Below are 16,113 nucleotides of genomic sequence, written 5' to 3'. Positions count from 1 at the left end.
AGTCATCTGGTCCAATATTGTTAGGTACTGGTAGATTCACAAGTAGTGGGGTTGCTGTAGACGTTTTACACACAGGCAGATACATAGGCATATGGTGTAGAATTGTTATATTCAGATGAATATGGAGGTGTTATTCAATATAGAAATGACAGGTTGACAATTTTCTTGGTATAGCAGATTGCGGTTTTTAAAACTTCCAATCCAATATGACACATTTCCACTTTTGATGGGCAGTGCTGCTGCTATCGCTGTTTCTATGTTCTGTACTTCAGAAAGAGAGACGAAAAAGAATTAAGGCAGTTGTTGATAGATGTGGAGGTGGAAGGGTTTTACTCTGAACTGCTGGTGTGAAAGAGAGGGTGGAGAACGAGCAAGAGCGAAGCCTTCATCCAACCTGCAGCTCAGCTCCAAAGATTAACAGCTGGAAATAGCTGGCTTTAACTGTTTTTGCCTTATTTCAGCGTAGCCTTGGTGGCTCATGTATGCCTGCGAAGTGAGTTCGTATACTATGCTTTGGCACAGAAAGCCACAGTATACCTAGCAATCCACTTAGGTTGGTTTAAGGGTTGAATTTATCACTGTTCTGTAGAATATCATCCCTTATAGACTTCAATTACACAAAACAGTCCTCCACAGTATTGGCTTGTTTCACTTAGCCAATTCATCTCAATTCTGGCTCTGTCAATTTTTTGCCCTATCTTTGCATCCCTAGGTATTTTTATTCATTACACAGAGTTGTAATTTTTATCCATTACATGACTAGTTGCGACTTCTCCACTCAAACTGATTTTTGAAATGGCTACAAAAATCAAAGTCAGAACCACTGTAGTAGCTGAACACATCACAAACACTGAATTACTCTTTCACGATACCCTGTGAGATGGCAGAAGTATCTATATTTTACAGAGCCTGGAAACTAAAATGGAAATACAGTTCTGTACTTTTACCAATCATTTCCCCAAAATTCCAGGAGCCTTTTTAGTTAAATGCATTTAGATGTATTTTCTACTCTGTGTCTGGAATGTACATTCCAAATCATCACTTCACACTGCTCTTGAGGGTGCAGAAGTGTTACCAGCAAACAACAGTTGGATCATTTGAAAGCTCCAAATATAAATAACCTTTGACTCAGTCCTTTGTGATTCTTTTCTATTCATGGTAGTACAGAATTCTCATCTCTTATTCAGCCAGGCAGTGAGGGGGGCTAGAAAATCATTCTATTTGTGTCAAAAGGCAAAGGAAAACTTAAAATTGGGGGCTGTCTGCATATTGCTGGCATTTAAAACAATGTCTCATAATTTCCCTTAACAACTCTGGGTATATGTTAAGAAGGATGGAGGAGAGAATCAATCTTTATGGGACTTCCTGAATGCTCCAGAGATAAAAGAGCAGTTTTCCATCACCACACTCTGTTGTTGTCTTGAAAGGAAGAAATGGAGCCATTTCAGCACTTTACAAGGGGTTCCTGCCGTCTCTTAGGCAGGACAGTAGCATAGGTGCTGGAACTAGGGGTCCTGGGGATGCTTTCAGATCCCCTGGCTTGAAGTGGTTTCCATTATAACAAATGGAATATTTACAGTTTGATTCAATGACTCTCAGCAACCCCACTATAAAAATTGTTCTAGCACCCCTGGACAATAATGTGATCTATGTAGAAATGCCACAGACACATCCAGAAATAAGAGCAAGAACTTTCTGCAGTTTGCAGGCAGGAGGAGATCATCTTTCAGTGCTACCAATGCTATTGTGGTTCTGGCTTGGCCTTAAACCAGGTTGCAGGGATGCAGAATATTGGTAATAGGTGTGTTTGGAGGCAGCCTGTAGCTAGTTTCTAAGTTAATTTGCTCAAAAATGAGAGGTCAATCAACAAGCAGTAGTTTGTTAAGTCAAAGTTAAATGTAAATAAGCCAGATAGTGGTATGCTTTAAGGTGGATGGTAGCTTTCTCTCATCAAAGGTGGTGTGGAGTTGACAATCTCTGTAAGAGTCCTCAGATGTCTTTAACTAGCCCATGATGGGCACAGATCAACAGTCAGTAGTGAATCAGATTTCTTCCAGCAGTCCTATAGTTTCTTGCTATGTGAAGGAGCTAAATTCCTTGGAAGGGGAAAGGTCTTTTAAGTCTCATGAATAACTGTTGGTGTCCTGATCTTATAATGTTGACAGGTCTTTGAAAGGAATTTGTTGCTGGGATATGAGGAAGCAGTTTGCGTTAACAAGGTGGTTCACAATCTGGGAAATTTTACAGGGTGTTACATGTAAAGTTGACGATATATTAGCTAGAGTAGAGAAAAATCTTGTGCTGGAGTTTAACTGCCAGTTTTCTGTCAGTGTCATTAGTTTCCTTTCCTACTGCTCCATCTTCTCAGAAATCCACAATGATGTGCTGGGATGAATGCAAGGGTGCTTTTAGGTACCAGCGTGGTCAACAGCAGAAGCCAGTGTACAAGGTCAAAGTTTCACCAGATCTTCCAGTTCTTGGTTCTTCAGTTGGGTATGGATTTCACTGAGGAGGCTTCAGAAATTATCTGGGACTATGAGTTTATAGAACAGGGGCAGACTACTGATAAAACCTTCTTCCTGCATGATACCCACATTTTTATATCAATTCGAAGGTTATAGTGGACTGCCCAAGATATAGGTCAATCCTTCAGTTTCCTTTGTCCACATCTAGACAGATGATCCAGTTTAAGGTGTGACTGTGTGTTTTACTCCTTCATGAGTCACCTGATTATATCATGGGGGTCTGAGGGTGGACATGATAGTGGAAAAGCCTGATGCCATTCTGCACATTTTAAAAGTGGTCAGGTTTAGGCTTGGAAGTATTTCCAACAGGAGCAAATTCCAGAGACAAAGCCCCCCCCCACTGGCTTCCACCTCCTGCAAGCTTCATCCTTGTGAAAGATAGCTGAAGTGATACAGATGGCAAAGAGGAAATGGGGCTCTCTAAGATAACAAGAACCTGGCCCATATAGGGCTTTGTAGAAAATTAGCATCTTGAATTTCACCCAGAAATGACTGTCCGCTATGGAAAAGAGAAACGCACAGGTGTAACATGCTCATGACAGCCCACCTATAGACAGAAGGTGGAGAACCTCATTTTGTATTAGTCAAAAGTTCATGGTTAGCTCTAAAGAGTGCATTGCACTCATCTAGCCTAGAGGTATAAAAGAGGCACAGATAAACATGGTGAAGAAAGCATATTAAAGTACTTATCCTCTTGATCAGCCATGGATGAAAAAATATTTGCTGTCACTGATAAAAGCTGGGAGTCTGGTTCAGTGATGAATCTAAAAAGACCCAAGAGAATGAACCAGTTTAACAGTAGGTGGGCAGATACCCTCAATCAAGAGACAGGTTAAAGGTCTTCAAAATCTTTCTCTCTGCCAATCCACATCAACTCAATCTTATTTGGAGTGAGTTAAAGCCATCCAAATCACACTCTCTGGCTGACACTGGGACAGCATGGATATGACTGAATACTTCTGAAGACAAGAAATAGATCTAAGTACTGTCTGCAAACTGATAACAGTGTAGCCACTATATATCACAATGTTTCACCAGCTTTAAATAGACTGTGTAAAAGAGCAGTGACAAAACTCAGTCTTGTGGGACTCAGCTGAGTCACTCGGAGAAAAAAAAGAAGTCAGCCACCCTCTGAAAGAAATGTGTGGACCCATTCTACCAATCCAAGGAGTTTAAGGATTTTGGATGCTAGAGTTGGCCTGTCACCACCTTTTCGTTGATGTTCCCAGAGACAGGAGGTTAGAGACTTGGCAATATTCAAGAAGAACACCGGTTTCTTCAACAAGGGCAGGACTGCAGCTTGTTTAAACGTTGCTTTTACCCTCCCATAGGTGAGACACTAACAATCTCTCCAATAAAGTGTCTGGCCTTCATCAGTCTAGCTAAACATAGATCCACTGCCTAGGTGGTTCAACATACTGCCCTCAGTGCATACAAGACCTCTCACTGAGAAACTGATTAATTCAGTCAGAGAACACTGTGTATAATGAAAGACTGGCAAAAAGAGTTAACTCCCATCCAACATCACAAAAACTTCTTGTCTGAGTCAAAGGATAAGTTAAGGTTTGGGTGACTCCTATTTTTGTTAAATGGATTGCCTGACTCTAAATAGCATGCAGAAGGATAGCATTAAGAATAGTGCAGGTACCTTAACTGACTTTTTTTTTATTTTCATGTTTTAATTTTCAACTTCAACTTTCCATAAAATAAGTGTTTTACTTTGGGATAATTACACAACTTAGTAACAATTTTTTTCCTGCTTGGAAGGAAATGCTGAAGATCAAAGATCCTGAAACAAGAACTGAATTTGTCTGACTTGTTTCCTCTGTAGACAAACCTGGTCCACCTCAGAATGTGAAAATCATAGATGTGTGGGGATTCAACGTGGCTCTGGAGTGGAAACCACCCCAAGATAATGGCAATGCACAGATCTCAGGGTACACAATCCAGAAGGCTGACAAAAAGACAATGGTGAGAGACACTCAGGCTTGCCAATAATTCCTAAAGTCACTGAAATTGGGTGGGAAAAGAGTAGGACCAGGTAGAGCATGGAAGTAGGATGCTGAACCAGAAACTACATATTCACTTTCAGGGCTTGTATCAATTGACATGGTTTTTTATTTTGTTATGAACAGACATGTTGAAATTGAGTAGAGTCATGTTGATTTCATCTGTGATTATTGGCACTAAAGCAGTCTCTGAAGACTTAGAAAGACAGACTACAATAGTTTACAAAGTTTTTATATGCAATAACCATAAGGAATAGAAACTTTTGTGTTTTATGCACGTACATATACAATTTTGTGCCAGAATGAAGATCAAAGTAAGAAAATATATAAGGTTTTTAATTTCCCTTAAAGGAATCTGTGTGCTATCACTTACTCCATCAGGAATTGTTATCCATTCCCAAAATCACTGTTGCTTGGTAGGCTGTCTTCTTCATTAACACTGACAAGGAAGGTCTCTGCACGACAACTAGCACCATCTCTGACCCTTTAAACCTTTTTCAAGATAGTCTACTTTTTCTAACAATGTACAATCTCATTATAGGAATGGTACACTGTTTTTGACCATTATCGACGCACCAACTGTATAGTGTCAGACCTGATTATGGGGAATGAGTATTATTTCCGTGTCTTCAGTGAAAATTTGTGTGGCCTGAGTGAAACTGCTGCAACAACTAAAACTCCTGCCTACATACAAAAGACAGGTAACACACATTCTTCAAAACAAAGGTCACAAAGACTGACTCATGGATAAGCCACAGTTAGCAAGTTGAGTAATATATTATAGACAGCAGAGTACAGAATTACTGGGCATAGGAGCAGAGACTTTTTCATTACTTAACACTGGGCACTTACAGCTTCTAATCTTTTAAGACTCCTTATGCAATTAGACGGTGACATATTTTTTTATTTTCAGCCACAAGAATCCTGAGACAGGCCCCCAGAAGTCATTAAATTAAAAACAAATTTTGGGGTTCTTATTATCTTCTGGGTTTTGAGTCTTTAGAGTACATGCTTTCAAGCTTTTCCATGAAACCATGAGAGCTAGAAACTTATTTTTTAAATGAAAACAGATTCTCACATAATCCTAGCACTCCAGGAGCTAGGGCTTTTAGGAAAAAATACCTCATTACATCACAAAAGTTGACAACACTGATGTTTTAACACTACTGCTTTCCTAAAACAACATAGATAAAATAAAATTATAAGTAGACTGTGTTGACTAGGCAAGATTTAAGACAAAATTCTTACCAGATTACTCTGTTTGTTTGAATTGCAGGCACCATTTATAAACCACCCAGTTACAAAGAGCATGACTTCTCTGAAGCCCCCAAATTCACTCACCCCTTAGTAAACCGGTCTGTGATCTCTGGATACAATGCTACGCTCAGCTGTGCTGTAAGAGGAAGCCCCAAGGTACAGATTACAATAGTTTTCATCTATATAATTGTGACAAGTCAAAAGCCTACTATAACTACCCTAAAATCCATGCCAGCTTCATGTAATTATACTGTTCCAATTATTGATCTACATTATAGGACACCAATCCCAGTCCATACTATCCCTCCACACCCTAGAATTAAATAGTGTTCCTGTGAAAAACCTAAACACCAACAAAAGCAATATAGTGATACAGCATGAAACCTATGTTTTTAAATGCCCAAGTCAGGACGTTGAAAATTACAGTTGGCATAGCAATGTTAACTCTGGCCCCTTCCATGTATATATTATAATTGGGTCTTTCAGCACAGCAAAGGACAACGCAACATACCATTCATTTAACAGAATGCAAAGGAAATACATCTTTTTCTATTACCTTCAGTGCACCTATGTAACTTTTTGTGTTTCTAAATGCGGATTGTGTGATCAAGTAGTAAAATACCCTGCTGTAATATGTATGCGCAAGGGGACAGCATTAAAAAAAAAAAAATCTCAGGCAGGGAACACTTTCTTCACTCTCAATTATTTGCTGAGCTCTATTCAGGGTGAACTGTACTTTGTACCTTATTGATGGATATTAGGAAAAAGCATCAGAAAGACTATCAAGCACAGGCTAAGATTAGATTCAATCTCTGAAAGCAGACTGAACTGGGGGGAAAAGGGTCTTATACACACTTAAGAAATTTACCATGCTAAATAATAATTGTTCCTCCTCAATCACCTGAAACTCATCTTCTATCCAATACACAACTGTTCCAGTTACCACTGATTTTCACAAACACCCCAGATTATGCTTTTTGTGGTCATTAAATGAGTCAGTCGTTTGGATGATTCTTCCTCCCATGTTAGCACAATTGATGCAAACCCCTGCTCATCCTGCCATCCCACAGTGCAAACAATCACTCCAAAGTGGCCTCTCTAAGACACCTTTCTGCACCTGCAATGCCAATTGTATGCTTGCCAGAAGACACATACAAATGGCTCTGTACACACTGGACAGCTGTTGTGCATCTTTTTCAGAGACAACACTTCCTGGTGATAGTATAGAGTTATCAAAATGTCAAAGCACTATCAAAGATGTCTCGGGTATAAAGTATATTCCATGAACATGCTGCCACTAGGCAGATGCCAATATTCATGCCCAGATAGCACTGTGACATGAGATGGATGAAGGGTTAATGTTTAGCTATTCCACCTGGAAGCAGGCGGGGCACACCCTGACTGTTTCGTAGAAGCAATGCACACATTGCTCTATCCAAGGACAAGGGCTAGATATGAACCATGAGAACTTGATTGTTTGGACAGCAACTGTGGGAGGCTTTCTTAGCCTGGGCTCAAGGCCTGAGAACCAGGATTGTAGTAGTTAAAGGATGGTAACTAAGTATATGAATCAACGTCATACATTCCTTTGTGTAGCAGTGTGTAATGCTTAGGGGGAGAAATATAATAAAAGGAGAAGGTGGAAGGCGGGGGACAGAACAGCCCATCTCCGCTGACCAGCCTGCTTGCTTGCATAAAGCTGTGCTCTGTCTCATCACTGAACCGCCACAGATGGACATCCAGAAGGAGCAAGAGGGCTATTGACAAAAATACTAGGGTGGACAAAGTTGTTCAAGAACAGTAAAACTGCAGGTGTCGTTAATATGATTCAGCATGACTAGTATGAATGCACGAGACTCATCAAGCAGACGAGGCCAAAGACATACAATACCAAAATAGTAATAATAATACCTTTCATTAGTAGATCTCAAAGCACTTTACAAAGGAGATCAGTACCATTATTCCAATTTTATAGATGAGGACACTGAGGCCCAAGGCTGCTAATTCTAAAAACAAATCAGATGCCACAAAGGTTTGGTTCTTACTGTTTAAATCCTAGTGCTGCATTAAAGATTCCACTGGGTTTAGAGACAGAGGATAAACATGAGTCACAGTGCAAGAAACATTATTTTCATTTAAATTTTTATTCCACCATCTTGGTTGCAAAAATATAAGACCTTCTTTAGTCCCACACTGCAATCAGAAGGGAAAAACGTATCAGAAACAAACATACTTGATAGCCTGCATACATGCAGCTATCAATACTATGCACTACAACTGAGATTACTCATTACTAAGGACAGAAGAATCCCATGCACTGCTACAGACTAAGGACCGAATGGCTCGGCAGCAGTCCTGCAGAAAAGGACCTAGAGGTTACAGTGGACGAGAAGCTGGATATGAGTCAACAGCGTGCCCTTGTTGCCAAGAAGGCCAATGGCATTTTGGGATGTATACGAAGGGGCATTGCCAGCAGATTGAGGGACGTGATTGTTCCCCTCTATTCAACATTGGTGAGGCCTCATCTGGAGTACTGTATCCAGTTTGGGGCCCCACACTACAAGAACGATGTGGAAAAATTGGAAAACGTCCAGCGGAGGGCAACAAAAATGATTAGGGGACTGGAACACATGACTTAGGAGGAGAGGCTGAGGGAACTGGGATTGTTTAGTCTGCGGAAGAGAAGAATGTGGGGGGATTTGATAGCTGCTTTCAACTACCTGAAAGGGGGTTCCAAAGAGGATGGATCTAGACCATTCTCAGTGGTAGCAGATGACAGAACAAGGAGTAATGGTCTCAAGTTGCAGTGGGGGAGGTTTAGGTTGGATATTAGGAAAATCTTTTTCACTAGGAGGGTGGTGAAGCACTGGAATGGGTTACCTAGGGAGGTGGTGGAATCTCCTTCCTTAGATATTTTTAAGGTCAGGCTTAACAAAGCCCTGGCTGGGATGATTTAGTTGGGGATTGGTCCTGCTTTGAGCAGGGGGTTGGACTAGATGACCTCCTGAGGTCCCTTCCAACCCTGATATTCTATGATTCTATGATTTGGGAGACTTTCCCTCCTGTACTCACAATGCTTCCCCTCCTGGCACCCAGGCAGCATGAAAGAGAAGGAGGAAGCAGAGGGATGATGAGCAGGGTGGAAGGAGGAGGAACAGACTAGGGGATAGGAGCAGAAGTGGACAGGGACAGACTTGGGGGATTTGAGCAGAGGGGGACAGAAGCAGGGGAGATGGTAGGGGACACAAGTAGAAGGAAACAGGGACAAAAGAATCTGTAACAGCCACAGAACACTCTCCTACAAAACCCAAAACTGAACTCAGGATTCCTAAGTCCCAACATTCCTTTGTCCTCAGCAAACAGGTGGCAAACTCACTGATAAAAATCTGTATCTCATCCCCTTTTAGTGACTGGCCCAGAGTCTACCAGGAACTGAGATACCTCAAATGGTAGAGATCTGTGGTGAGGATTTAAAAGTGGAATCCTAGTGGTAAACCACATATGGATTAATATGGTTCCACATGGAGTTTTTTTTTTCCATTTGCTTTTTTAAAAACCTAGGAAATTACATACAAGATAAACTGTGTTTAAAAACTGTTAAGGTTCAACCCAAAAGTTACGAAATGCCAGAACTTAGACTGACCATGCAACCTTAATTCAGCCCTCTTATGTGTATACATTTTTATAGCCTTTAATTACATGATCACATACTTTTTTCCTACAAGACCTCTGCCTCATTCACTGCACAAGATGGATGGTGCTCAGGGTTTTGTACTAAACAACTCTGTTTTCTGCAGGAAATTGGAAAGTGTTTAGTGAATGAGACAGCAACTGCAGGAGGATGGTCTGGTAGTTAAGACACCTGAATACCATGATGGAGAACTGAATTCTATGCTTTCATCTGCCACAGTTACCCACTAGTTTCATAGTTTCTGTGTTCCTCCTTTTCTGGATGCCCAACTTGAGACACCAGGGGCCTGATTTGCACAAGTGCTGATCACTTACAACTGAAGTCAACTGGAGCTATGCTTTGAACATGATATAAAATGCTAATTATGCTGAAAAAAATCAGGCCCCAGATACCTCAAGTTAGGCAAAATTAGCAGGCCTCACAATTTTGGTCTAAAATATCTCTGTCTCTCAGTTCCTCATCTGTAAATGGAACTAATAATACCATATCATCTCACAGGCATCTTGTGCGGATAAATCCATTCATGTTTGTAAAGCACTCATATGTTATGGTGATGAGCACCCAAAAAAAAGCCCAAGAGGGAATTAATAATTCTGTAGACAGTGCAGGGTTTGTATAGTGTGCAGTAAACAAGATACAGAGCTACACACTGAATGAAGATAAAAAGAAATATTGAAAAGCTAAGTTATCTATTTTCTGAGCATTGTACATCTGATGTAGTGAATGAGTCAGGGTCTCATGAAAACAACAGTATGGAATCATGTAATTAAAAATAGTATCATAGTGCACCTAAGGGGGCTGTATTAAGGTTGCACAGGCAGCCATAGATCTTCAACTTCCTAACTTTTGTTTTTATGTTCTTCAGCCAAAGATATTCTGGTACAAGAACAAAGTGGATCTCTCTGGAGATGCCAAGTATCGTATGTTCAGCAAGCAAGGGGTATTGACCCTGGAGATCCGAAAGCCTAGTCCCTTTGATGGAGGCTTTTACACTTGTAAAGCTGTGAATGAATGTGGTGAAGCTGAAATAGAGTGCAGATTGGATGTCAGAGGTAACCAGATTTCTGTAGACAATATTCTCCTTTAAATGAATGGATAATTAATTTCTCCAAAAACCACAGCTTCCCTTTAAGCAAAAATTGTTGATATCTGGGGGGCAGAAGCTAAAGTCCATTGAATAAGTGAATGTCTCCATAGGAACAGGTGAAAATATGGTAGAATTCTGTGGTAGAACTTTGTTATACGTTAGGTACTATAGGGCAAGAAGATGGGGAGCTATTCAGCTCCCATTGTTGTTAATATTCCAGAAGAAGGCATGAGACATTGGAATGAATGTCACAAGCTGAATTAATAAACAGTACGCTGTGGACAACAGCACTGTCCTATAGACCAGAGGTTCTCAAACTTCATTGCACCACAACCCGCTTCTGACAACAAAAATTACTAGATGATCCCAGGAAGGGGGACCAAAGCCTGAGTCCGCCTGAGCCCTGCTGCCCCAGGGCAGGGGGGCCAAAGCTGAAGCCTGAGATCTGATGCCCCGGGCTGACGCCCTTGGGCTTTGGTCTCAGGCGGTGGGGCTGGGGCTTGGGCCCCAGCCCCAGCAAGTCTAACGCCAGCCCGAGTGACTCCATTAACATGGAGTTGCGACCCACTTTGGGGTCCTGATCCACAGTTTGAGAACTGCTGCTATAGACAATACTCTACATTTCAAAACTGATATTCCTAAGAGCCTCAAAAGTGATGAGATACGATAGCTGTCAAAAATATGTAAATATAAGCTCTGTTACATTACAAGCAATTATAAAAGAGGATACTGATAACTTATTTTCACTACTAGCTGAAGTCAGACAAATGCTTACACTGCAAAAGGGAACATTTTAGGCTAAATATTGTTAAAAAAAACATAATACGAGTTATAAAGTACCATGAGCATGCATGGTGCTTTGCATACAAATAAATTTCAGAAACAGAACAAACTGCCAACAAGGACGCGTACAGAATAGCGATTGGTGGAGATGTGCCTTCTACACAGGGAGATTGACTTCTTCCAATCCAAATGGTATTACATCATTAAAAACTGTTATGCGTACAATCAAAAACTCTAGAAAAAATATGGTGCAACTATATTCCAATATAAGGACAAAAATGTGGTAATTTGAATACAGAAGCAACAAGAGTAACTGTAGTTCACCTCAATGGAGAAAAGCAAGTACAGTGTTCTTTTTAAAATTAATAATAATATGGCCCAAGAAGAAAAAGGTGGTATATGGCCACTAGAGAGACGGTCACTCTCTTCACAGTTGCAGTAGAAAGCATTTTAGTGACAGAACATTTGAAAGTGAATGCAAATGACAAAGTTAAATGTTTGGAAGCGTATACAAGGAATACCCCCTGTTAAACATGGAAAAATATTTAAAACGTAGTAATTGAAATTTTAAGTCCTCTTTTTCTTAGAGTCTGTCTTGGGCATGTTAAGTCTCCCCATGATTGTGAGGGAGAAAATGACCACTGTAAAATTCTCTCTCTCTGCCCCCATCCTCTTTTTTTAAGCTTTAATTAGTGCTATGTCTTAATTTTGCAGTTCAGCTTCTATGGTGTGTCTCACTGACTCTTAATTCTTTTACCTCCTCCAGCACCTCAGTAAAACTCTAAACCTTAGTTCATCACCAATTCAAGGTATGAAACAAAATAACTTAAGGAAAATAATTAGTTAGCATTGGGTAAAATAATGATGAATAAAGCTGGATAGGTAGAAAACAGGTCCATTCAGAGCCATTTATGGAAATCCACAGTTTATGGGTCAATCAATAAGATGATTTTTTTAAAATCACTGCATTTAAATCATATTCCTGCAAAGTGCCTTTTTTGGACTCCCATTCAAGTTAGAGGGTATTAAAGACTCTCCTGCCCCTCACAGGCTTAAACAATTTGTAAGGCTAATGGAATAATCCTACTGGAACATTTCCTTTTTTAATTTACTGAAAATTGTTTGTGTAGGAGAATCACAGCAGTGGTTCCATGTGTACCACGAATTAGTACAAGGCTAATTTGTAACATAGTATCTGGATGTAGTAGTTTAAAAATCATGTTAAGTTTAAAAATGGTTGTTCATACATATATCTGAAAGTGTACAATGCACTTTAAACTTTTAAAAATAAAATTGTTATCATAAACATCACACTTGTTTGTGACCAACCTCTCTCTCTCTCTCTTCTCTTCTCTTTCTGTCTCAGGTGGTGTTGGGCTTGGAATTTGAAGAGAAGGAAAGGACAAAAGAAGAAAATGAATAATGGGTAGACCCATGTACACCTAAAGCTCTGAGCATCTTAAAATGTCATTTAATGGGGGAGAAAGATGTTCTGTTTAGCTACACAGTTTCACATGTTTCCCTTCTCAGAATTGTTGAAGTGTTATTGTCCCTAATAACCATGCAGGAGAAATAGAAATATTTTCTCCATTAACATTAGAGGTTCTCCTTTAGGACAGAAACATTAAAGCTAAATGCAAAACTGATCCACCACCCCTCGAGTGAGCACAAACACTAACATCAACTCTTCAATGCTAAAATAAATCCTCTCCTTTTCCTCTTTTGTCACTTTCAGAATTCTAAAATTCTTGATGGAATACTTGTATTGCTCAGAAATACCTAGCAGGTCATTTGTTCTAGTGCTTCAACTTTATTACCCCACAGGACCCTAGATAAAAGAGAGACCTCACAGGGATCTCTTTCCTTTTCCAGCCTTCAACACCTGATTCTCAAAATGTTTACGCCTGTGGACTCAGGAAGGCCTCTACAGATCCCAGCTTGTCCATGGAGCACTATTTGAGAATATCTAGTCTAGGCTATCGCACTGCTTGCTGTATATAAGATAGTCCCTGCCAACTATTTACTAATCATCTTCTGGTTTGGTAAATTACACTAGCATGAACTCCTGTTTTTCGGATATTACTACAATTGAATTACAAACATCATGAAAGAACTTAAATTCAGAACTAGCTTTCTGTCTCAGGAGAGACATTGAAAAATGCAGTCAGGAAGTAAAGCATACAAGACTATTTCAAACCACAAAGCTTATGATGAATTCAGCAAAAGCTGCTTTTAATTTTGTATCATTTGTGGTTTTTCAAAGTTTATAAACTATTTTTACATGTTTTTCCAGACAGTTATGTTCTTTAGTTAGGTTTTTGAATGAGTTTTAAAAAAACAAACAAACCCTTTTGCCCCAACAGAGTCTCCTGCTTCTAACTTGCTAGTTTGCACTGTGTAATCTTTTTCAGCTTATATTGGTAGTTAAGAGTCCCTGATTTGGTATTACTCTCCTTTTACACTGGCATAACAAGAGAAGGCAGGGAGAGGAAACCCATCCAGGAAATGAGGCTTTAGCAAAGAATTACATCAGTTTCTTCATATTAATACTCAGTGCTCCTGTTCTCCCCTCCAAGATGTACCAGTGTTGATGGATGAGTATTTCTGACTCAGCAGATCGTACCACACTGTGAAGTACATCTTCATAATAAAGATACCTGTGCAGTGACAGCTGGATTAAGTGGTATTTTATTCACATATCAGAACATGGAGGGATATATAAGCAACCACAATTCCTCTAAAACAAGAGGTGCTTTTCTGATATCTCCTATGAACTTTATTACTATTTGTTGGTTAGAAAACTTCAATTAAAAATATTGTGCAAAAATATTTATATTTTCCCATTTTCTGACCAGCTCTCTTATTTATCTGAATTTACTAGATACCACACATACAAATTGAGACACTCCATGTCATAAAGAATTTACAAACTGAATGTAAAGTGGACTCAAATCATCACCTCTGGCAACCATGTTGACAGCATCCGTAGAAAACAAAGGACTAAATTATAAACAGCAGCTTAACCTTTTAGCCTGAAAGAGGTCAAAGTGCTTTACAAACTGTCTTAATTAATATTTGAAAAGTGCTCTGAATTATTGTTTTGGAGAAGTAGTAAACTCATGCTACATTTTAGCGCAAGATTAAAAAAAACTCACAAAATTAACTCACAGTCCTGAAGAAGATGGCACTTTCCCACCGAATTCTTATCTGCTGACTATACTCATACTGATTTTATGAAAGACAAGGGGATGTTCACTCACTATGACAGCTCCATCAGCAGTTGCAAGAAACGCATTTCCCTTGACACTTTCATCAGAGATATGTGTTTGTACCTACACAACATCTTCATGAAATTCCACTATATAAATGTCAGAATACAAAACTCAGATAACTTAGGTACCAGTGATAGTACTTTCAAATGGCGTAAGATAAAAAGACAGACAAGCCTGCTCTGTGCCTGGAGGGCCTCACCGTCTAGTACATGTGAAGTCTAGAAACTAATGATAGCTAGTGCATAGTCTCCTTTAACTAAGTTGGTTGAGCTGCTGCTTTTAGATTTTTAGTTTCTGGAGTACAAAACCAAATTGGGATGGGTTACCTATACAATTTTTAGTGGCTCTTCTTAAGATAATGCAGTTCCATGACAGGGCAGACATGAAATAGCATTTGCTTGTCAAATTCTCAATCAAACAATAATAGGGGGCAAATTTAATAGTGATCCAAATGGGTTAAAATAAATAGCCATCATAATATAGTTGAGTTTCATAAAGCAAAATATTGATTTTAACACCCAAACGCTGGCAGCTCCTCAGACACTGAAAAATGCTTGATGCTTGTTTAAGCACTGACTGACATGCCACGTGGCATGTCTACCCACACGTCACAAACCTAGCTAGCTAGGAAAATATCATACCCACATTCCACTACCACCATTCACCACAGACTACTTCCAGCACTGGAACTACATAGAAAAATCTGTGACAAATTTTCTGACAAACGGCCTCCTGTGTGCAATCATCTCTATGCTTCCAAGTCAGACTGCAAAGCAAGACTGACATCCTGTGGTCACTCTCAATGTCTGGGGAGTTGCGTCCCCCCGACAACAACTCCCCTTTCATTCACTCCCTTCTTCTATTTAAAACTCTTAGATAAAGCAATGATTTTTACAATACAGAGGTAAAGTTCCTGTGCAGTCTACTTTCTATTAAATATTGTCAAGGAGAGAGTGAAGCATTTCTTTGTTCTTATTGGTGGCCTTTTACTTTGGACACTACTCATGAAACACAATATATAGTCCATTTAAAATTCATCCAGAAATTAAGGAACGTATCTATTTATATATCCTATAGTCTATCTGTATTTCTAAAGCACTTATCACCATGCTATTTAGGTGGCTGAGTCCAACGTCCACTGTCGTCAATGGCACCATTAAAGCCGGGCGGGCCAGGCACGTCCCCCAGCGGGAGGGGCAGGGCGGGGCCCCGCGTGAGTGCCCCAGGAAGGGCGGGAAGCTGGCCAGGGAGCGGGAATCAAGACGGTTGCGTCCTCACCGCGCTCAGCCTCCTTGGGACGGGCGAGCCCGGCGGCCCTTGCGTGTTGCCAGGGGAAGGAAACGGGCCCCCTGACTAAGGGGCTGGCCCTGGGCCTCCCCCTCCCGCCCCCGGGGAGGAGCCCGGCCACGCCTGGAGGTAGCGCGCGCCCCCCCCGGGCGAAAGACCGCAGCCAAGCAGTACTCCAAGCCGTATCCGAGGACCGCAGAAA

The 16,113-nt window shown here is 40.3% G+C and overlaps 1 protein-coding gene across 1 annotated transcript in view; it reads left to right on the top strand.

Moving 5' to 3' along the window:
- The window catches only part of MYBPC3 (myosin binding protein C3), a 136,288-nt gene extending 123,547 nt beyond the window's left edge, over positions 1-12,741 (top strand). The window contains exons 31-35 of the mRNA XM_077819970.1: positions 4,357-4,496; positions 5,076-5,235; positions 5,811-5,947; positions 10,348-10,534; positions 12,719-12,741. Of these exons, the coding sequence (XP_077676096.1) occupies positions 4,357-4,496; positions 5,076-5,235; positions 5,811-5,947; positions 10,348-10,534; positions 12,719-12,741 (647 nt within the window). The remainder of the gene's footprint in view (positions 1-4,356; positions 4,497-5,075; positions 5,236-5,810; positions 5,948-10,347; positions 10,535-12,718) is intronic.
- Positions 12,742-16,113: the final 3,372 nt, after the last annotated feature.

Source organism: Eretmochelys imbricata, chromosome 6 (assembly GCF_965152235.1).
Source record: "Eretmochelys imbricata isolate rEreImb1 chromosome 6, rEreImb1.hap1, whole genome shotgun sequence".
Classification (NCBI taxonomy): Eukaryota; Metazoa; Chordata; order Testudines; family Cheloniidae; genus Eretmochelys; species Eretmochelys imbricata.
Note: the sequence above shows the minus strand (reverse complement) of the source record. Positions and strands in the feature narration are given on the sequence as shown.